General features: G+C 37.9%; 1 protein-coding gene across 3 annotated transcripts; it reads left to right on the forward strand.

The window, feature by feature from the left end:
• Window positions 1-257: 257 nt before the first annotated feature.
• Window positions 258-24,623, forward strand: ezrb (ezrin b). 3 transcript variants are annotated; one of them, XM_056764422.1, is made up of 14 exons: window positions 258-607; window positions 1,413-1,485; window positions 6,147-6,230; window positions 10,454-10,549; window positions 12,961-13,235; window positions 13,466-13,549; window positions 14,997-15,143; window positions 18,395-18,491; window positions 19,214-19,377; window positions 19,997-20,127; window positions 20,850-21,010; window positions 21,106-21,198; window positions 21,316-21,558; window positions 22,850-24,623. In XM_056764422.1, exons 2-14 carry the CDS (start codon window positions 1,474-1,476, stop codon window positions 23,012-23,014), a joined length of 1,752 nt encoding a protein of 583 aa, XP_056620400.1. In that variant the 5' UTR covers window positions 258-607; window positions 1,413-1,473; the 3' UTR covers window positions 23,015-24,623. The 3 variants fall into 3 exon arrangements, with proteins under 3 accessions (XP_056620400.1, XP_056620402.1, XP_056620401.1); XM_056764424.1 differs by having other exon boundaries at window positions 258-493; XM_056764423.1 differs by lacking the exon at window positions 258-607 and having other exon boundaries at window positions 1,303-1,485.
• Window positions 24,624-24,638: the final 15 nt, after the last annotated feature.

A 24,638-nucleotide genomic window follows, 5' to 3' on the forward strand; every position in this document is an offset into this window, starting at 1 on the left:
TTGTGGCTTTGAAATTGAATAATGAAATAAACATTCAGTCAAGATTACTGGACTAGGATTACAATAAATGTTCATCACAAAACATAAACAAGAAACCTAAGATCTAAAAATAATTATTCTATGACCTAACTGAGCAAATATTTTTACCACATTTTTTATTCCACGTGATATTTGTACATAAGGCACAATGAAACTTTTCAGCGGATAAGAAATAGTGCACGATGAGTGCTCTTAAAGGGACAGGCGCACGATAACTCGATAGCCTGCGTGCTGCTCATCCGTTCGCAGGGCACCTGTCTCTCCTTCTACTTTATTCGTGTGCATTGCAGTCGTTTCTCGAGCAAACACGCTTGCTGAGTTTTTTAAGCAAACCGCCTAGCAGTTCTCATGACGTGAGGAGCTTCGCGTAATCGATCTCATCCGCTGCCGTGGGCGTCGCGCCGCAGTGTCAAACAGGAACTGTAGCCGCTGTCTTTCATCCGAGCGCACAAAGGTGAGACGCACCGTCAGCCATATTACTGCCGCAGGACTCCGTTCTCGGTACCGCGGAGGGAGGGGAGATTTTGGGCTGAAGCTTCGCCGACTCACCGCAAACTCACCTGCTCTGGTAAGACGCGTCCCGTGTCGATCGATTTTCCTGCGGGAAACAGTTAGTTGGTGTGTCATTGACGCGTTTCTGTTTGGACAGACGCCGCCCAATTCAAAGATAAATCTCTACCAACAGGTGTTGTTCTGATTATTGTTGCGAGATAAGCCTGGATCTTTCCTTTCAACGAGAACACGCGTTTACTTTGCACCGATCATTTAGCCGACAGAAAATAGCCTCGATGCAAATGGTAACATTTTAACCCAGATCAACGGTTCTCTTGTTGATTTCCCTTCATGCTAAGTCACACAGATCCGTTAATAAATAAAACATGTTGGACTTGTCTTGTACAGAGCAACATTTCAATTTACTGCCATCTATAAAGGGTGTAAGTGAAGGTAAAATAACCCTTTTATAGTTTTAATGCGACTCTTGGTGAACATCGAAACTTCTGAATAACGCTTTTTGCGCATCTTTACGCACGCGCCGCAGTAGTGGATAGCGAATATTCGCTCTATTAAAGTTGGTGTTTTTTTGCATTCATTCGCTTTTAAAGTCAAATCTATGGTCTTAATTCGGTTTTGAGGTTAGATCTTTGGGAAACAGAGACCGGAGTAAATATTTGCAGAATGGGGTGGGGACTCAAAATTGAAAGGCGGCGTTACCTCTTGTGGCATTTTGGGTGAGGCTCTGATCATCTTAAGTTCCAGGTTTAATCGTGATTCATGTAGTTGAAGATTGTGCGTCAGGACTCGCCGATGTTTAAATGACAGCTGTACGTGAGTCAGTTTCACTCAAACGCGTTTCTCCTGTTTCTGCTTTACAGTGTCTGTGGAAAGATCCGATTATTCTGACACTTTGACAAGAGATCTACAACTGGACTCAAAATGCCGAAACCTGTAAGTATCCACCTGTGCTTTCCTTGTAGTTCTTTAAAAGTTGTTAAACATTGAAAGAATGTTTAGTCTTTGTTTTGTAATACTTTGACTCTTTATTTTCTTGTCGATAGACGGCAAGTCTTGTTTCTTGACTTTACCTTTATACATGTATAATGTTCATTCATATAGGAAACTTGTAATTTTTACACATACAGAGCGATAACCATGTTCTCATTTACACTCGTGTTCGGCTCATTTGTCCACTCGTAATAGTGAGAATGTGTGACTTTTGCACAGCTTTAATGGATGGATCGGTTCGGGTTTTGAATGTTATCAGTGTCTGCTTACGAACGCCGTGCCAGAAGTCCTTTGGACATCCAATGCCGCCTGAGGCATGTGTTGTGGGTTTGTTGAGATGGTTAGGCGGTTGTCAGGAGCAGGACGGGAAATGACATCATCGTGGCGCTTTCCTCAGAGCTCCTCATTCATGCCTTGCCCACAGCACTGTATGCTCCAGCACTGAATGCAGAGACTTGTTCTTGGTGTCAGTATGGGTGGAAGTGGAGGATTTGCTAATGATTTGGGTTCAAAAGAGTCCTGTTCCAAGACTTTCGGATAGACATGGGTTATCTGTGAATTCCTTAAACACTGATTCCTCCATATATTTGGTTCTTAACATACAGCCGATTTACTTTACGTTATTTTGCTTTAATCTCTCTTTTGGCACTTGCATGATTATTTTAGAAAAGAACATATCATACTGTCAAAAACATTCTGAGAACACCACGATCACTGGTATGATATCACAAAGAGCGAATCAGGTTGGATTTCAGTTTCGAAGGGACACTTGACGATGACTCGGTGTCTTCGAAATTTCTCAGTGGTGTTTCAGAACATGTTCATGTTTGTTTAATCAGCATCAGAGGGTGTTTCCTCTCCAAGTCCCAAATCTTTGTTTTCATTTGTTCTTCTGAATAATTGATAACCAAACAATGGCTGTTACGCCCTTTGGTGATGCAGCACAAAAGCTCATTGTGTTGTAATCAATCCTCATGTGCGCTTTGGCTTATGCTCATGGCAGCTCAACGAAAGTCTAGCAGAGCTGTCCAGATCACAACTTGACGCAAACGGCAATTTGGAGACACATTTGTCTCCTTTGCTCTTTTTTTAAATGTGTTCAAGACGGCTTTTGCTAAAACTAAATGGTTAAGTGGTGAGATGGATTCTCTGCTCTTCAGTGGTCATGATTTCAGCAACCTTATTGGGTCCTTGAGTTTTCAGGTTTTTTAGGTTTCGTCATGTACATAACCATTGACGGTATATAGAATGAAATGTTTGATACGATACTCCATAGTATGCAATAAAATGATACCCATAGGAAAGGTAAAATAAAGAGAAGTTTAAGATTAAAAAAAATAGAAGAAATTATAGAAAAATTGTAAAACAGAATTGTTCGGATTATGGAGTTCTCTTAATCTTATTGTTTTAAATTTTTTGTTCATATTTATGTAAAATTAATCAAATATATATGAACATGAATTTGCATGTGAGTTGGCTGTAGTATTCTTTAAAGATCAAACCAGATGTAACGTTTAAACCTTAAGTACATTCCAAACCAAAAAGCTTCTGAGATTTTAAACTTCAACAGGCATTGGAGAACCTCTCTAAGTTACTTGATAGTCACAACAAAACTTGAACTGTGCATTTTTTGTAAGTTTACAGCAAAGAAGCATTGTTTTTGTGATCGAGTTTTATTGCCAGTCCTCCACTGTCTGTTCTGTGTGTTGTCCAGTAACGTAGATTCATCTCATGACAGATTGATCTGAAGACGCTAAACAAAACCTGATTTCAGCATGCTTGAGTGTCCGCCCAACCTTTATTTCTGCAAGCCAAGCGATGCGGAGAAATGGCGAAACTGTATTAAAATGCAGACTGATGCAGGAGGTGGATCGTTGGCTGGGTGTTTCTGAAAGAGGCTCTTTGTTTGGTTGGGTAAATGGATACCCCTCCATCTCCCCCTCTGTGGCTACTAGGATAGATGGTCTTAAAGCTCAACTCTTAACCGCCAGATTTCACAATCAGGGCATGCTTACAGGATGATGAACTGTGTGTTTTTATCATTGTCAATAGAGGCTTTATTTCAAGTTCTTTGTTTTAAATATTTGCAATAGTATATTTAATATTAATTAGTGAATAGCAGGTATGAAAGTGTCATTTGTGAATGTGAGCGTGAATGTGTGAAAGCCTGATTGTGTGTTTACCGGGCTGTGAAGCCGCTATCACAGTGCTGTTTTCATGGTTCAGGAAAGGTCCCAGCAGTCTTCACTGAGCTTAGTACACAATGTTCTTTTCACATTACAACGATAATAGTGCATATTGTGCACTTGAAATGGTGACAGTTATTTATTTTGTTTAAAATTGTCACATCTTAGTCAGAATATTACAGAAAATACAGAAACACATTTGTTTTGTATTTCTTTTATACATCAGTTCTATAAACATGCAAAAGCTGAAAACTGTGACCTTTTTTTCAATGAGCAAAAATCGTGTAGTGTGATTATAAAAGTAATTATAATGTGTGCTGCCAGATACGCTTTTGCCGTTTAATGACTAATCGCATCCAGAATAAAAGTTTGTGTTTTAGTAATATATGTATGTGAACTGTGCTCATACATTTTGTATTCATAAACACACACATACATGCATTTATTTAAGAAAAATATAAAAACAAGTAAATGGTTATACCGTTTATAATTTCAATTATATATACATATTACTATATACATGCAGTTTCCTACTTGCACAGACATGTAAACATAAACTTTTATTCCGGATTAATAATGAATAATCATTCAACAGTCCTAACGTTAAGTAACCTGCGATTAAATAAAAAAAAAAGCATAACACTGGAAAAGATACCGTCCATTGCTGTTGCTCCTCTGTGCCCCGCCTTTCTGAAATACCTCGATTTTTAACAAAGCTCATCGTTGTGAAACACGCTGTGTGCTCTGATTGGCCAGCTACCCAGTGCGTTGTGATTGGCCGAATACCTCAAGCTTATGGCGGAAATGTAACGCCCCTTACCATATTCAGAACATCAGCTGTGAAAGCATATTGACAGGTGATAATGTCACCGGTTCGTGTGAGTTCAAGCCCTGAATATGTTCCAGAAAATGGATTAATTAACTTTGTAGATCGGTAAGGTTTTATTTTTGGAGACTGTTTAAAAATGACCTAACTATAGCTAACTTCTTGAGCTGCCTTTGACGCTTTGTCTCGACTCAACGCGACAAAGTCAATAAAACATATTAAAACGAGGCATTAGTTCCATCCAGCAGGGACATGTTTGTCGATATAAATCATTATATTCAGTAACTCTGGCAATTTAGGCAGGTTTGGATGAGTCCCTTTTGGTTTGAGACTTTTGTTTTTGCAATTTTACTTGTCTAATATATGCATAAACTTCTCGTAACAGACCAAAAATACAGGAAAACAGGAAATCGCGTCATATGAGTCCTTTAATATAGAACAAAAATGTGATACAAACGCTGAGGCGTCCCGAGCTTTAATGCAAAATCGAATAACTCGACATTGAAATTCAATGCTTAACATGCAAATGAAACATTGAGGATGTCTCTTCTTGTAGCTTGGGCTGCTGGGAAACTGTGTCTGATATGCTTTTTGTTTTGGCTTGAATTGTTGAGCGAGTTTCTGTTTTGCATAGTTCATAGCGAGACATTTGTTTGTTTTAAGAGCACTTACATAATTATGACTTTCTTTTCTTGCTTACCAGACAACTCGATGCTCACACCCAGGACGGCTTGTTTTGTGATTCTCCACCAATTGTCAACACTCCACATCTTTTTGTTCGCCCGCCTTCATGTCTTTAGTTTTTAACAGTGCCCATGAAATCACGTGACTTTGAATCACTGAATCAATGGATAAGTTTAGAGTCGGCGCTTTGCGATCGGTCTTGCATGGCTTATCTATACAATGGCAATTCTGGTCTAGTGAAACCTCCTTCAGACATGTTCTTTTCGTGTCTGAGAGGAAAATAACAAAATGTCTCTCCTGTAGACGTGAATTGGTTCTTGCAGACGACACCTTGTCCCATGATTCTGTTAGCCAACGGCCTCGGTTTCATGTTCCATGGGAAATTGTTTGAAATGGACTCTTTGTTACTCTATAAAATGCTTAGGTTTAATGCTTGTTTATTTAACCCGTCAAAGATTTACTATAGGATGGAGTAGTATTTTTACATTTCAAATAGTGGCCAAGCTGCATTGTTCTATTCGGCCGCTCCTGTGGGGGTCACGCTCGGGCTACACTGTCACTTTTCAACTTAATCATTAATGTCTTTCTCAATGGGTTGGTTATGAATTGTCAACACGCCAGTCTTTTTTTTTTTCAAGAATTTATGCGGCTTTTGTGTGTAAGATTTCCAGACTTATCAGCAAGAACCTTACCAAATATTGAATACTTATGGGTAAACTTAGATGAGTAAACCTTGTGAGTTGCTATTGATCGACCAATATTGACCGACCACTAATCTTAATATTTGGGGGACATCAATGGACCTGCTTTTTAGATTTGTGCTACTGTAAAATGGACAGCTTTCAGTGTCTTCGACAGGAGCGGTGGTTGTGTTTGCTAATACGTTTTCTTTCTCTTTCTCTCCTCAGGTCAATGTTCGCGTCACTACGATGGACGCTGAGCTGGAGTTTGCCATCCAGCCCAGCACAACTGGCAAACAGCTCTTTGACCAGGTCTGCACAGCTACGCATCTACACAAGAAATGACTAAACTAGCATGGCTTATAATGAGCACACGATAAAATTGATGCCATGGCGAGATGCATGCTTTAAAGGGATACTCAACCCAAAAATTTAAATTCTGTCATAATTTACTCGCCATCAAGTTGTTCCAAATCTGTAGACATTTCTTTGTTCTGTTGTACACAATGAAAGCTATTTGGAAGAAGGTTAGAAACTGACATTTCTGGGACATCATTGATTACCATAGTAATGCTGGGTTCACACCAAATTCGCGTTTGGTTTGAACCCATTGTGACATTCTTTCAAATATCTTTCTTTGTGTTTAAAGGAAAAAATAAATTTGAACAGGTTTGGACCAATTGGAGGTTGAGTAAATGATGACAGAGTTTTTATTTTTGGGTGAAGTATCCCTTTAAACTGTTCAGCGGTCGATAAAAGTCTCAACATTTGCCGACCAACTATTAAGACTCCATTTAAACCATTTATTTGGTTATTAAAAACACTTTTAGGTTGCTCCAGCAGCTACTGTTAACGCACAAAGATTCACAACCCACCCCTGGTTGATGATTGGGTCTTTTTACTTAAAGGCGGGATATCTTTAGTCTTGGGGTCTTTTCAAACCGTGATAGGCATCTTTTAAATTATGATTTTAATTTGCAAAAATCAAATGGGTTATTCCCAATTCCTTTCTCCCATTGGATGGTTGAAAATGCCTATCCTGTTTGGAAATGCTCAGTAATTGAGAAATGGGCTTTGCACTTTTCTCATTGGATGATTGAACGTCTATCCCTGGTTTTTATACGGACATTAATAATTGAGAAACGCCCTTTCCTTGTTCTGCAGAGACCTGTACTTCCTATGATAAAGAAATCTTAACCATTGTCTTAATCGAAGTTCCACTTCTCAATGATAAAAATCCCTAATATGAATACAATGGCTAAATCATTTCTTGGTTTGGAGTGATTAAACTGTAAACCAGTGACCAAGATGACACAGCTCTCAAAAGGTCCTCAAAAGTGTGTCAACGTATACGATCTGTAATCCGTCAGCATAACCCCTCAATGACAGCGGCCCATTCAATTCCCGAAATCCGTGATCTTAAACCAATTTATGTCTCTCAGCTAATGCGAAGAGAAAAAAAGAGGTTTTGAGGAATGTTAACAGTTAGTCAGAGGTAAACCAAGACAAACAAAGGAGCGATTTCCATTTGTTTTCGTATGCAACGCAAACCGTCATGCATACACTAGCAGGTCAAGGTAGCACATACAATAGTTTGAACGGATGAAAGAGAGAAAACATTATGTGAACGAACAGTTAAATCATAGACCTGAGCTGATCAATAATATTCATTTGAATCTTCCAGGATAAACTCCCAGAGTTCATTGGGAAAGTGTCTGTCAGTAGCGCCGATGCCTTTGGCCTAATTTAATTACTGGCTTGGTGACATGGAATAATCCCCTGTAAATAGCAGCAGACACACGGTAAACCTCACAGGAAGGGTTTTTCTCTTTAGAAAAGCCTGATAGTGACTCATCGAGCTCATCTGTGTGATGTTCAATAAACGCAGCGGTGGTGGGACCGGTGAATAAGAGTCGTTCCTTTCCGATCGCATTCCAAACCCATGGCTGAGCGGTGTCCACTTCACACGGAGAGCTCTTAAAGAGTCAGTCATGAGCTTTGAATTGCAAACAAAACGGATAAGAGGTTTTCACTGAAGCCCTCGAGAAATACAGCTGCCGGACGGACTTTCATGCAAAACATGACTGCATTTGTTTGAAAGCAGAAAATCTGTCATTTACTCACCCTCATGTCTTTCATGAAATCCTTCCGTTGAACACAAAAGGAGACTGTTGAATGTTGCTTTTTCCTTTTTTTTCAATGAATGTCAATGGTGACCGGGGCTGCTAAACTTTAAACATGTCAAAATTCACATGGCTTATGAACACCGTATGAAGCGTTCAGTGACGTTCTCATGAATCTCATTTGATCTCATTTCTGTAAATTAAAGGGATGGTTCACCCAAAAATCTAAATTCTGTCATCACTTTTAAGATGTGCCAAATCTGTATAAATGTCTTTGTTCGGATGAACACAGAGAAAGAGATTTGGAAGAATACTTGTAACCAAACAGTTCTTGGCCCTATTGACTCTCATAGAAGGAAAAATGACTTCTTAATTGTTTTGTACTGATGAACACAAAATAAGATATTTTGAAGAATGTGGGACAGCAAACAGTTCTGCGGCACTTTTGACTACCATTGTCATTTTTCCTTCTATCCATTTGTCCAAATATCTTTCTCTGTGTTCAACCAACCAAACAAAGAAAGAAGTACAGGATTGGAACAACGAACAATCCCTTTTAAATATCCCTTGTAATCTTAAACTGACACAAACCAATAACAATCTGCCGCTGATGTCGAACTGGGTACGACACATCTTGACGTGCCAGATTTTAAAGTCACATTTATTGCAATTTTATTTCTTATGGACTGCTGTTGTCATACTTTTATGGTGGTTTTATTGTCATTTTTGGTTTGTAGTTTCGAAAGCTGTCTTGGTTGAACTTCATTTTGTGGGAATATCCTGCTTAGGTCGACTTTTGTGTTCTGTGAAAAAGAAAATGGTGCTGGTTTTGAATTCTCCGACAGCATTTTTAGTTTAACAAACGTCCTAAAATCTCTAGTTTCATTGAATAACGTGTTCTTAATTCATAGACTAATAAACATGAACAAATAAATAGCAGGTGTTTAAAGCCTAATCACTTCATTTTACTTTCGGGAGGTAGATCTGCTTTTGGCGTGGAGCTTTACCTTCCAGTTTTCTAGACGCTGGAAACCTGAACAGCTGGTTTGCAACATTTTTTTCTGCGCCTTTGTTACCAGCTTATAAAAAGCTTGGGATATGGTCTGATTTGGCTGTTGATATAAGGCAATAGAGAAATGAAAGATGACATAATTTTACTGTTTAAACGCTGCCTTTGTTCAACTCGGATTTCTAGAACGTTTGTCAGCATTGCTGGAATGAGACATTGTGTTTATAGCACTGCGAGTTCTAATGAAACCATAGATCTGCTGGGATCCTCGGACTTGAATCCAAGGCTTTAATTTTCTTTATGAAAAACAAACAAATGTTCTAATGTGAAATAATATTTGAAATTCTTCACTATTTCTGTCACATCGAAATTTCAAACAAGTTTTTGACAAGGTGTCCATTTGTACAGAAAGTCAGATATGCATTGAAAACACAAGATGCTTTTTTGGAACATTTGCAAATTAGGTGCATTTTAACCAGAGGTCTCAGACTTTGAAAACTGGACGTGCTGTGTGTTCAATAAAAGTTTTGCTTATGTCAACTCTGTAAATCAGTTATGCTTTGTCCAAATGTGAGGTTTTCAGCAGAACATTTAAGAACAACTGAACGTGTGATGCAACAGAGCCTCGGGGAAACTGCACACGCACATAATAGACCCTTTGAAATCTAAAGTTTTGCTTTGAGGGTCTCTGACGTTGTGTCTCACCCCCACATCGACCTAGTTTTCGAGGGAAGAAGACAAAAATATCTTCTATTACTCTGCTTCAGCATTATATTCAGTGTGCTGGGTTTTGTCTAGTCTTTTGGGGCTGACCCGCTCTGCTACTTTTTGCCATGGCCAATTTTGGCCACACCACTTTATAAATGTTTTACAACACGTTTTACAGAGCGAGGATTGTCTGGGAGGTCTTTCATGTGTGTGTTACGACTGACAGTCCAGAAATTTGATAACCGTAAAAAGAAAACTTGAATGTCCATTGCTTTTTCCATGGCTCGGGGTCCATTCTAGCAACCACAAGAAAAAATGCAAATAACAGGTTTTCCCACTCCTGACATTTCAAAGAATTACAGAAACGGGGGAAATTATTAAAACGATGCTGATTAACTAACCAACTAATAAACGGGAACTGGCAAGCAGTATTTGAAGTCGTTGGTTCCAATCCGTAAACCCACACGCTCAATGTAGAACGTTTACTACTAAAGCGACCTGGCATACCTAACATTCATTCTTTAAAGGCATTTATCCATTTTCGTGACAGCTGCACGCGACCCGTTTCATTTTTGAAAAAAACAGCATGTGCCGTAGTGTTTTTTTAAGCACAAGACATATAATAATCGTTTAACTTTCAGCAACTGTTTAATAATTGATAAATGTATTTATCAATGTGTTCATTTTTCTGACAGGTGGTGAAAACCATAGGCTTACGTGAAGTATGGTACTTCGGACTACAGCATATGGACAGCAAAGGCTACCACACATGGTTGAAACTTGATAAAAAGGTACAGTACACACATTTACAGCAAAATAATTATAATTGATATAAAAGATATCAATCTTTTTCATTTCCAACATATCCGGATCTTAAATGAAGATGTACATATTCACACACAGATTTTTTATCTCAATGTTCACTTTTAACATGGAGGATGAAAACATAGTCACATAGTCATTAGGTTTACGTGTGTCCTTGATGTTGTCTTTTGCATAATGCAACGCATTACATAGGAATGAGGAATTCATTGTGGAACTTAATTGATTGAGTTTCCACTCAAAAGTGAATGCTTAAGTATACTGTAGATTTACAAACATTTACCAAGAATTTACTCCCACTTACCAAAATGTAACTATGGAATTTGTAGTAAAACTACAAACTTGGCTTTGTTTCACGAAACAAAATCTTTCACGAAATTCGCTCTGGACCCCACAAACCAGTGTAGGGGACCGATCATGTAAAAAACGTTTATTGGTGTTAGACATTTGGTGTTTTTAATTGTTTTCAGTTGACAGAGAGCTTTTTGCATGCTGCTTATGGGCGCCGGGGATCTTTAGTAGTGTTTACCGAATTCTTCTGATAAAGCGCGTAGATTATGTTCCCGGTACAGACCCGGGAGCGTGTCTTTCTCTTGGTCTATCTGTGTAACGACCGCCAGAAAACAGAAGCATATTCAACCGACCGAACAAAACGGCGTTTCCAAAACTCTGTCACAGTTTCAGACTGCTGGGCACATGAAAATGTATGTAGTTTGTCTGTAAATATTTGCATAGTTTGTTGCCCAGACATTTGTGCTGCACAATTCACTAAAAGTTACATTGAAGTACTTTTTCATAAGCAGAAAATATGTAAATGAGAACAGCTTTTTGTTGTATAAAAATGCAGCACTGTATGTAACAGTTAAGACCGTAAACGAAAGTAGAACTAGATGACGCCATGAATATGATGACTAGCATATGAAGAGTTGATATGCAAAAAATAACTTTTACACAAGATGTTCAAAAACACAAGATGTTGTGTCTGTTTTTATTGCGCATTGATTTTTTTTTTTCTCAAATTAATTGAAACTGCAGATGGGTTCTTTTGATTAGGTGATAATTTTAAATACGGCCAGCAAACATAATAAAAACATGATTAAAAAAAGCAAATTAACGGAGTTATCGGTTTTTCCAAATATACTCTTCATATAGAGTTGAAGTCGTTTTAAATGTTTATTAAAAGCAAGTTTTGTAATAATATTTGTGACGGAACTTTAACGTTCACAAGAATTCAGATTCGGATCTTTTGAATATAAACTTTGAGAACCACTGCACTAAAGTAACGATAATTTTATAATTAAATTGTAGGAAAACTATGGTAATACAAATGGTTATCAGTCTTCCAAAACTTTTTTCAAAAAATACTGGTTAATACACTTTTACCATAGTAATAGCATAAATAATTTAAATAAGAGAAGCAGCCTCACTTGTGCTCTCACACTGAACTGACAGCATTTTTATTGCATAAACAAAACTATCCTTTGGGATCAGAAAGTAAAATTCACACTCTGCTTCACCACACTGACCGCAAACCCAAAAGTTTTCCTAAAACCTATAGTATAAATCATCAACGTAAATATTTTTTCTGTTAGGTTTGTTTATCACATGGACAGGAGGAAGGATACATGCAGACAAATGTTATGTGTGCTGTTTATGCATGCATTGTGAGACAAAAGAGTAAAAACTGGAGAGGGCCGAGCAGTAATGTGGAACCTCTGGTTTCAGTCAACGAGTTGATAAAAGCATTTTTCAGCTTGAATTCTTTAAAGAAAAATGCATACCCCTTGAAAGGATTAAAGGAATGTACATCCTACATAAGAGGTGAACTATTAAAGTGTGTACAGGTGAAACGTATCACATAAATCATGAAGAGAAACACTGAAAAGAAACTTGTTTGGCTTCATTCCTTTGGTAAACAGCTTACAGATCTCAAATTGAAGTCTCCGGAGAACATTCTTTTAACCCTGAAATGCCTGGTTTGTTTCAAATGGTAACTTGCTACAGGTGTTAAAATCTTAAATCTTAAATAAAGATGTAAATCTTTTAAATAGGGATATAGATTTGGTTGGTGTTGGTGGATACATCTACATCTAAACAAACATCAAACAAACCGTGTAACTGTTGGACCTTTTTCAAAAAAGAAATGTAATTCTTACTCCAGTATCTCCTGACTGTGGCCAAACGTTGTCAAAGGAAATTTCAAGGCTAGTAATTTTTCTTCTCCAAAGAAGCAGCTTTTAATAAGAAAATGATGTTGTGTGGTAAAGTCATTATTAAATTCACATAATCTTCACACACTTGACTCAAACCTTGACTCACGTGGGTTGTCACAGCACTTCTGAGACTACAGTCAACAATGATGTTTCTTGTCATTTGAAAGGTTTCGTCTCAGGAGGTGAAGAAAGAAAACCCTCTACAGTTCAAGTTCCGCGGAAAGTTCTTCCCAGAAGATGTGGCGGACGAGTTGATCCAAGACGTCACTCAGAAGCTGTTCTTCATGCAGGTGAAGGACGGCATCCTCAGCGATGAGATCTACTGTCCTCCGGAGACCGCCGTGCTTCTGGCCTCATATTCTGTGCAGGCCAAATTTGGTGATTTCAGCAAAGAACTTCACAGGCCAGGATACCTGACATCAGATCGCCTCCTGCCCCAACGGTGAGGAAGCTTTGGCTTATTTTGAGTTCGTTCTGGTAATGAAATCTATGTAAGGCCTAAAAAGCTAATTTTAGCATTGTAGAGGTTGAGAGAAAGACTGTCACGACTCCTGTCATGCCATGGCCTTAATTCCTTATCTTGATGTAGATCTTGATGTAGATTATGTAGACAATGATTCCATGTCTGTCCTCCGGTTTCATTTTTCACTTACACTGTCCATTGCTCTACAGGGTTTTGGACCAGCACAAGTTGTCACGTGACCAGTGGGAGGAGAGAATCCAGGTGTGGCACGAGGAGCATCGTGGAATGCTGAGGTAAGATTATATTCACACAGAAGATATGAACGGCTCTGACTTCTACTTGTGTTTGAGCTGTAACTACACTTTTTGTGGGACGTGTTGATCAGAACATGCAACATTACACGTGGTCCCACAAGTACTGTTACAGTCGACCAAAAAGGATTTTCGATCAGCTCTGTTGATTATAATGAGAGCAATTATGTTTTGATGCATTATGACCTGTTCTTGTGTCGACTCAGTGTAAAATTGTAAAGCGTAACTGTAGGTTGTTTGATAAATAATGCATGAATCTACTATTCTATAGATGTAGGGTTGTTCAACAATGCATCGCATTCAGAATATTAATGTTGTTTTATAAACACATACACGTACATGTATATAGTATAGATTTTTTTTAAACGAATAAATTATATTCAAATATAAATATATACATGCAAACATCTCCATAATGTACGTGTATATGTATATAAATACAAAATATGTATGCACAGACATATAATATGTAATCAAAAACTTTTATTCTGGATGTGAATAACCACGGTTATATCTTTTGTATTATTTAAATGACTAGATCATATGCATATTTAAAACATATCATCGCTGTCCTTCTGAAACCTTGGATGTCCAAATTCAGTTTTTCTGTACATTGTACTTTTTAAATTATTAAATATTGTGTTGTCAAATTTGACAAGCACTTTTTAATAGTTAGATATTAGCAAATCCCAGTGAAAAACGTATTATCGGTCATTCTTTATGTTTATATTTTATTGAATGATTGACGACAGGCCATTAATGCACACCACGAGGTGGTTATGAAACCACAACAGGTCCTTTACGATTACCTTTGATATATGCTTTTGGTTTTTCATCTGAACACTCAAGTACATCCGTCGCCACGTTGGTGCTAAAATTTTCATATTGTCCATAGTTATTTCTTCTCAGACAATGAAAATTCCTCATTGAATTTTTCCGTTAGTCACTACTATTAGTCACCCTTTCCGTCTGTCTGTGGGTATTTAAAAGAGCTTGTGACTAAACCTCGTAACTCCATTGGACATTGAACCGTTAGTCTAACCTCATAACTCCACCCGCCTCTATAATGAATAAAGTGCCGCACACATTTTGGAAATCTTAAAAGCGTAATGGTACATAAAAAATTGTCTATATTTAAAAATCCAGTTCTTTAAGTCGTCAAGCACTACCCTTACAACCATTCTTTTTTTGTTTTTAACCGTGGTTTTTTTTGTGTATTGATTACTATTGGCAAAACCATGGTTTTACCACCCCAACGTTTTTTTTCCCTGCTTTAACTGTGGTAAAACCATGTTTTTTTACTTTAAATCATGGTTCATTTTCTGTATTTATATGTTTATGTACAGTATTTGAAGGGTGGGCTTTGCAACCAATGTCACCTTTGAATAAACTTTTACAATGTAAATGATTCATTTTGTCATGTGAACAGAGAGGATGCAATGCTGGAGTATTTAAAAATCGCCCAGGATTTGGAAATGTACGGCGTGAACTATTTCGACATCAAGAACAAGAAGGGGACAGAGCTGTGGCTGGGTGTGGATGCCCTGGGCCTGAATATCTATGAGAAAGAAGACAAGTGAGTTCTCTCTTGGCCTAGAGACATTTGACAGTCGACAGTTTGTGGCAACTGCTACTTCTCAGTTAAGAGCATGTTTTCTTTCATGTAACCTGTATTTTATTTCCATTGTTTCCACTAACAGCAATTTTGGTGTGTGTACAGTTTAGTGGCAACTAATGGATTTTCCCTACAATGGCCTCTGTGTTCCCCGTAGCAACAAAGACTGGTTTTTCCAGCTGCGCAGTGCTTCAAAACGTTGGGCAAGAAATGTGTGTGCGAGACAGAACGAAACTTTCATAAGCACACACACGTGAAGATAAGAAATCATGTCGCAAGTAAACTCGAAAAATAGTTGAAATTCGTTGGAACCTTGCTTGTGTTTTGTGGGAGGCTTGTCGTGTGTCTTTAGATTCTGGTTTCTGCTGAAGGGTCAAAAGAGCACAGCGGGGCTCGCCGGCGGCACGCGGTCACAGTTTATCATGTTATAATTGTCCCGCAGTGAACTTAACTTGTGTCTGTTTTCCTGATGACATCTGCTGTCCTCAGCTAAGCCTCCACACACACACACACACACACACGTCTAAAAGAAGCATGCTAATACCTAACAATTCACAGTTAATCTCTGTGAGATGTTAGTTGAGATAAAGAATATTTAGTAGTTGTTTTTGTTTGTTTACCTCAATGAGGCAATGATTGAATCCTTTTTGAACATTTCTGTATTCTAAAAATCAAGGTGCTAAAATCCCAAATCGAGAGTTTAAAAAAAATGGTTTGTAATGCGTGTCTTTAATCCAAGCCTTTAAAATAAAGACAAGCTGTCTGTTGTCATAACATGACGACATAAACTAGCTTTATTTTGGGATGTAGTTGCTGGTATAGAATTCAAATAAATTTAGGTAGTTGTAATTGTAATAAAAATTCGCAGTCTGAAGTAAGGCTGCAACGAATTATAATATTAGAGAAATATTCGGCCGGAAATAGCAAAAACAGCATGTTCGTGTTCGGCATGTGATATGATCAAGCAGCAACCAGCGCAGAGCGAAAGAGAGAGAGAGAGATAAAGAGAGAGATGCTTTGTTGTAGTGCACAGTACATTCTTTCAGCAGTCAGTCATGGGTCATTCAAGAAAGGAGAGTTTTCAGTTTTGGTTTTTAATTTAGCCTTCTTGTGTTGCTCAATTTTATTTTGAATTTTATTGTATTATATTGAAAAGCAAGACAACATATAAAAGCACATTTTTACCATTCAGTTTATGTGGTAGTGAAAAAATAGTCTAAATAATTGTAAGAAATAAAAAAAGCCATGTTCGGTATTGTGTTTAGTATTTATTTCATATATATTTATTTCATTTCGGTCCATGCCTAGTCTGAAGTGAGCTTTTGTCAATGAGAAAAAAACAAAGCAGGTTTTCAAGGTGCAACTAGCACCTCTATTCCATCTAGATTCGGTCACCACGACGACCTATCACCACTGTCTGTTCCCCCTAGAGCCAATCAGAGCCAAGCATGAGATATGACCTCACAGACGAGCGGACCAACATTAAATACTAAGATGATGTATAATTTCTATCACATCAGTAAGAATTGTTCAAAAATAATTTAAGTAATAAAAAATATATAATTATGGGATTGAACACATTCAAATGCTGCAAACTCTTTGTGATTTCGTAGTTTGTGTAGTGCTGTACCAATAACTGTAGCAAAGCTTATTCATATCCCTACTTATACATTTAAATTGATCATTTGGGTCCACACATGTATCTACTATTATTTTTATTATTTCAGTATTGTGAATGAAAAATATGTCATTGCTTTATTGTCTGTTAAATTACTAGATTATTTTGCATATATTAAATTATGAAATTATTGTGTATGTATGTTTTATGGATATATTGTTGTTGTTGGGCAGAAACCTTGCATGTTCCCAATTTCTCATTTATTTAAATTTTTAACGTTATGTTTTTTTCTAAACCTCGTTCTGCAGTTTCACATTTTAAAATGTGCGAGCCCTTGCATTCGAATGGATAGTGATAAACTGTCAATGTTTTATCGTAATGATATCATTCGTCGGTATTGTTAGCAGGCCGGTTCTAGGCTGGCTCGACTAGGGGGGGAAATTAAATTAAGCCCCTATTGTTAGCGTTGTAGTTGTGGTGTTTATGCTGATATTTCTTGTAATTTATTGTAACCGTTTTTGATTATTTTTGTTAAGCCCCGACATTAAGTCTGGTATTTTGGTCTCGAGTATGGTTACCACAATGCATTTCTGTAAACGCATCTAAAAGAAACTAAAATAACTAAATAAACCGTGCGAATGTCCTTTTCTCTAGTCATCGTCGAGATCAGTGCTGGGTGTAACTAGTTATAAGTACTGTAATTTAATTACTTTTCCCTTGAAATAGTAAAGTAAGGGATTACTCTTATTTTTTCTTTAATTAAATAAATTACTTCTTATGTAATTCAACTAAGTACTGTGTGTAATATTTCTGTGTGCAATTGTGGAATTGACATAAAAATTCAAAGTCCAACTTCAAAATCCGTGCTTTAATGAATAATTCTCACATTTGTAACACTTTGGTCAGTTAATAATACTACTTTTTGTAGTTTAATAATATTAATCGAATTTAAACAGCCGTGTCATGTCTCTCCTTGAATCACTTAACTAATCAAGGTTGATATAGGATATATTAAGTAAATAGAAATAAGTCATTACAAATGACTCTCCAAAAAGTATTTAAATTAATCTAATTACACTATTGAATATGTCATTAGTAACTAATAATTCATTACTTTTTCAGAGTAACTTACCCAAAACTGTTTGCGATCAGTAAAGCGTTTATGTAATTTTTATTGGCGAAAGGCTGTGCCGTGTGATCATACGGGGTGACCACAATGACTTTGACAATGACTGTATTCTCTTAGCTACGTATAAAGACAATGTAACATGCACGCTGGAAGGCGTAATCGCACCGACACTCCCATAAACTCACAGAGAGATCACAGAGCTCTGTACACACACCCACTGTGATGATGTCACAGGCCCCGCCTTTTCATCACATTCCTGAAGTATCGCAGCATTAATGGATCACATACCTGTTACAACATTCTCAATGCTTTCTAGATAAAATAGATCTTGTGAAAATATTTAGCTTTCGCTCTCTAGAATTATTATATTTTTTAAGTAGAGATGGCAGATGCGATTCCCCCCCACTTTTGCGTTTCATTTGCATGACGTTTGAAATGAAACATGTCTTTTTGTAATTTCTACAGACTGTCTCCGAAAATCGGTTTCCCCTGGAGCGAAATAAGAAACATCTCCTTCAACGACAAGAAGTTTGTCATCAAGCCTATCGATAAAAAAGCTCCGGTAAGTGAAACTGTGCTTGGACACAAGACGCATTCATACCGCACAAGCACATGTATCTTCTGTCTTCTGCCCTGACATGTACAGGACAGATTTGAGCCAATGTACCAGAATTATAGTAGTATTTACTATAGTAAACTGTAGTAGGTATTCTAGTTATCACTAGACTATAATATTCTTTAGTGTGGACTAAAGTTAAATGTTCATCTCTACTAGGCACTATACTTTAGTGTCTTTTACCTTTACCTTATTAAACATTACTGAATATAGGAATTTTACTACACTTTACCATAGTAAATACTAGTGTAATACTAAAGCTGTGTAGAAATGGTGAAATGTTTGGTTGGGACATGTATCTTTGGTTACAAGCACACAATAAATCAGTGTAAAGACACAGTACACACCGATATGTTTGTAGTAGCAGGACTGTTTTAGCTGATAAGTGGCAGCAGTTTGTCGTCTCTGACATCCAGACCTTCATATAATGTTATCTGTGAATGTCAGAGCCTGTCTGCGACTGCGGCTGCGCACATCATCTGCTTAACATTCAATTCGCTCTCAAAGCAGATCAAGTGTTTTCAATGCAGTGTTCACATTTAGCTTTATTTCGGTCTCATTTACTGTGGATGATATTTTCTGCATCACTTTTACACAAATGTAATTTTCCAAAATCATTTGGAAAAGCAGTTTACATTGAGCCCCGCATGTACCCTTGTCCCCTGCAGGATTTCTTGTTCTACGCCCCACGTTTGCGCATTAACAAACGCATCCTGCAGCTGTGCATGGGGAACCACGAGCTGTACATGCGCCGCAGGAAGCCGGACACCATCGAGGTGCAACAGATGAAAGCACAGGCACGAGAGGAGAAACAACACAAACAGATGGAGAGGTGAGGCTGAATCGCCATGGCGACGTGAGGAGTGATGCTGTCACTTCGCCAGATGCTGCAGTGTGTACAGGCGGCCGTATTCTACATTTTGTTTGCGGATATGTAATCCATTCAAAAGGAAGACAAAAAAGTTGGACATGACAGACTTTGAAGTTCACTTGAAAAGGCTTTTTTGTTTGAAGGTTACAGTCTGATTATTATTTTAGGCCTTACAAAGAGAGAGAGAGCGAGAGAGAGGTAAATTGATATAAAGGTAGTCGCTATGGGTTTTTTTTGACCGGTTAATCGACAAAGGTTAAGGCATTAAATGAAGGGGTGGTTGCTAAGGTGCTTTGTGTGGTTGCTAGGGGGTTGTTAAGCGAAACTTGAGGTGTTCTAAATGGTTATCAGGCATATATAAAAGATACATTTGTGTTATTTTTTAATTAAAATGACTTGAGTGTTATCAGTCTTTTAAGTTTTTTCTCTTATACCATTTAAAACTTTCATATGTAAATGACTTCTCTTACGATTGGTTAACAAGTTATTGTGACCTGTTTAGGAGGTTTTGATCAATGCAGAATAAAAATGATGTGGCAGTGTGTCGTGACGTCTCTTTGCTCGTGTGTGTTATCTGCAGAGCTCAGCTGGAGGGCGAGAAGAAGAGACGAGAGGCCATCGAGAGAGAGAAAGAGCAGATGGAGAGAGAGAAACAGGATCTGATGATGAGACTTTACCAGTTTGAGGAAAAGACCAAAAAAGCAGAAAAAGGTAAGATCCCGTTTTCAGTCTGCACGTCTTGATCGATCAAACTGATTGAAAGAACTATAATAAATGCAATTATCTTGCATTAGTATTATAATAAAGGTTTTACTGTGATTTTATTTATGAGATTATAATTTACTAGAGGTGTTGCAAAATACTTCTTTTCAAGATTCAGTACAAACCATGATACTGGGATCACAGTATGATGTGAACAAAATTTGAAATTCAAACAGATTTGTTTCCAAAAGATTTAATATTTTCAATAGCGTCTTTCTTGTACAAACCTGCTCCAGAAACAACCTTCTGTATGTAAATAAACTGTATTTAAATGTCAAATTAAAATGAAGAAATCAAGAAAAATCGATAAAACTAAACATTAAAATAGAAATGTATAATGTAGTTAAAGCACACAAGAAAAATTTTTAAACGCAACACATTGGCAGCTTAACCAAAGGAATACAGATATCAGATATTATATGTTTGTGTAATTCATAAACACAGTTCAAATACTTTTTTTGCTTTCAAAAATTTCTGTTTATTCTGGATTAAATAACGTTCCTTTATTATAAGAACATTACATGTGGTCATTGATGCTAGAATCCTCAGACCAAGACTTTAAACGTCATTTTGGGATGGGGTTCATGCGGAGACATCACTTTCTCTATTCTACCAGATTCAGGGCCAAAAGATGTTTGCAGTTGAAGTAAAGGTGTGGATGTGTGTTTCAGACTTGCAGGAACAGATGCACAGAGCCATGCAGCTGGAGAACGAACGGAGACATGCGGAGGAAGAGGCCATCAAACTGGAGGCTGAGAGACAGGCCGCCCTGCTCGCCAAAGAAGAACTGGCCCGACATGCTCAGGACCAGATGAAAGGTCAAGAACAGCTGGTGAGAACACAACACTCCTCCACGGAAACGTCCCAGTACCGTCAAAAAGTCCTCTTTCTTTTCATTAACAATCATGTTTGTTTTCCGTGTCTCAGGCCGCTGAGCTGGCAGAACACACAGCACGCATCGCTCTTCTGGAGGAATCCAAAAACCGCAAGGAGCAGGAGGCGATGACGTGGCAGCACAGAGTAAGATCATACATGTTTTAGAGTGACTTGTTATGGGCGCTGTACATGCATCCATACTTGAGTTCTTCAGTGTTTGGATTGGTGACTGATAGTGACCGCCGGTCTGTGATCCTCCAGGCGCAGGAGGCCCAGGAAGACCTCATTAAGACCCGCGAGGAGCTTCACATGGTGATGACGGCACCGCCTCCCCCTCCACCACCACCCGCGTACGACCACTATGTCAACGACATGGAGGACGGGGAGGAGAGCACCAGCACTTACAGTGCAGAACTGCAGAGCGAAGGATTCAATGACCACCGTTACGAAGAACAGCGAATCACGGAGGCGGCCAAGAACGAACGAGTCCAGAAACAGCTGATGGTGAGAGGGAAACACTTTTATGTCTTGCCTAACCTCACCACAAGGTCAACGTGGAACATCGCTCATGAAAGCCAATCGGATTTTAGGGTGGAAAGTTCTTCATTTTGAGTCCAGTTCCAATCTAATTTAATTAAGAAACATGCATCTGTGCTCCTGGTTTTTATATGAAATTGACTGCGAGGTGCATTGAAGCAGTGCTGGAACTAAACTCAGCCAGAACTGGATTCTCCTCCAGATGTACGCCATCTAGTGGTAAAAATAAAGGTGCTAAAAAGGTTCTTCACAGCGCTGCTATGCACCCTTTTTTCGCCACAAAGAACCTTTTGTAAAACAGAAAAGTTCTTTAGATGTTAACGGTTCCTTATGAACCAAAAGATTATTTTTTTAAAAGTGTAGGAAGAGTTGTAGGCTTTCCTGTAGCTCAGTGGTAAGGGCATTGCGTTAACAACATAAGGTTGTGGGTTCGATCCCAGTGGATTGCAAATACCTATGTAAAATGTATAGGATAAAGCAATGTAAGTCGCTTTGGATAGAAGTGGCTTCCAAATGCCTAAATGTAAATGTAATTTAAAAATCCAGTTTTAAAATTTAGCGGCATCTAGTGGTGAGGTTTGAATTGCAACCAACGGCTCACTTCACCCCTCCCATTTGAAGCACTACGGTGGCTGACACAGGACTAAGATGTCGTCAGGTTTTCATTTCTTTGCTGAAGGAGATAACATATTTACGAAACGCTCCCTGTAGAGCAGTTTGTCTTCGAAGTGCTACTGTAGAAACAACATGGTGAGTTCGATGCAAGGGGACCCACGATGTATGTAGATAGAAATAGCTCATTCTAAGGTAATAAAAACATAATGCTTCTTTATGCGAGGTCTTCATACATATCTGAAGACATAGTTATATGTATAATATTGCATTTCTGTAATAGATCCTTCAATTCAATCCTTCCTGATTGGAGGAGTAGGGTCAAGTTTTAAGTACTGATCTCATAGTTCTTACAGAAACAACAAGGGGACGGTAATCCAACAACCTATCCTGTTGGATAATCACATTGTCTTACTCACACAAAGATTACCGTCATGCTGCCAACAAATCCTTGTTGGTCCTGGGGAACATCTAAACCAATCAGGTTTCAGGATTAGGATTTGAGCTAGACGTTCTTATCAACCTGTCATTTCCATCTGCATTTACGAGTAGATAGTGCCTTGTGGTTTGTGTTGTAATTCAAACTCAAGGTCTTGTTCAAAGTTAAATATAGATTCCGCTGTGATAACCTGATTTTCTTTTCCAGGCTCTGACCTCAGAGTTGGAAGAGGCTCGCGATCACACCAAGAAGACGACGAACGACCTCCTGCACACGGAGAACGTCCGCGCCGGCCGAGACAAATACAAAACTCTCCGGCAGATCCGCCAGGGCAACACGAAACAGAGAATCGACGAGTTTGAGGCCTTATAAGAGGACGGGCTTTCTGTCCTTGAGTCTGAGTGGTGAATGCAAAAGGCATAATCTGCGTTAGACTACACACACGTGCTACAAAAATACATGAGTTTATTTTCATACGAGAGCACTCCTTCAACGTGCACTAAGAACTGAAACATTTTAGACTTTTCCAATAATGCACATGAAATATTGTCATTAAATACACTTTACAGTAAGGTTGCATACATTAATGTTGATTTTTTTTTTTCACAGCGTTTATATCGATTCATTTAGTAATATCGCTTCATGTGCATACAAATGGGAATGTTTGTGTATGTTGAAGTTGTCATCAACCTATATGAATAAATGCTGTGAAAAGATCATTCTCTTCATTGTTAGGTCACGTTTTTTACAGTACGGTTACAAACACAACCTTACTGTAAAGTGGTCCACCGTTGGGTTTATTCACAGGCTGTGCTGAAATAAATCTTCTGAAGCGAATGATTTGTAAACGTGCCAACAATGCCTCCCCTTTTTGGTAATAACTGGATCGTTTGGTATTGGATGATCTGAGCAAATTCTAGTTTTATCCAGTTAAGGGTTGTAATTTCTATTTTTCTTTTTGTTTGTTTGTTTTTTTGATCCACTCAGCGCAGGGTTCGGCAGTATAATCTCAACTCTTTTATGTATTGACTTATTAAAACTTTCATTCATGTTGAATATGACTTTTGCCAGGCATTTTATTATAGTGTTTATTTATTCAGTTTTTGGGATATTTAAGAGGTATTTTTTTGGCTTCTCTACTAATAACAGTACAGGTTTATATTTATTGGTTCTGTACTGACCACCAAATAATGATTAATATTCTTAAATCTACTACTAGATTGTTTGTTTAAAAGATTAGTAAATTATAATTTGTTTGATACATATACAGTATATGGACTGTTGCATGTAAAATCATTAGAAATAACTAAATTCAGATTTAGATTTAATCCTGATCATCTCCATAAAGATCTGACATAAATTAAGACGAGCGTTTCTTTATATTTTAATGAAACCTGAAAATTAAACAAATGGACAGTTTTGAAGGTACAGGCATTCAGTGGTTGACATAGAAAAGAGAAAATGTCATTTATTGTTGCTGTGATTGTGTTCTGCCACTTAGAAAAAGAAAAAAATGTTGTTACGAAAACTGTATTGTGGCTTTTACATGTGTTCGTTTCCTCCATATGAAAATAATTCATTGTTTTTCCCTATTGAAATCAATTTTTCACATACGAGCTGCTTTGGAAATATTTTTATAAGACTCAAGGATTCATTCATTCATAAGCCTTTCACACAACTTTTTGCCTAACTGTGGGCTTAGTAACATTTGACTCTTGTCATCTTAAGGGGCGCTTTTAACCCTGGGACATGAAACCCAACTGTGGTGCCAAAGGTGTAAAATACAGTGCGAGTTACTAACCCAACGTGTGTAAAACATGCTAACCCAGGGTCAAGAGTGAACAATTTCAAGTGTGGGCAAAGCTCATGAGAATGTATATTAAAAACCGTAGGAATGATGGAGGCTCACATCTGCAGGATTAATTTATTTCCCCCCTGAGAAAAGCTGTTTATTATTAGAAATAAAGATTTGTGAAGACCAGATCCGCGTCAGTTT

This window comes from Triplophysa dalaica, chromosome 13 (assembly GCF_015846415.1).
Source record: "Triplophysa dalaica isolate WHDGS20190420 chromosome 13, ASM1584641v1, whole genome shotgun sequence".
NCBI lineage: Eukaryota > Metazoa > Chordata > Actinopteri > Cypriniformes > Nemacheilidae > Triplophysa > Triplophysa dalaica.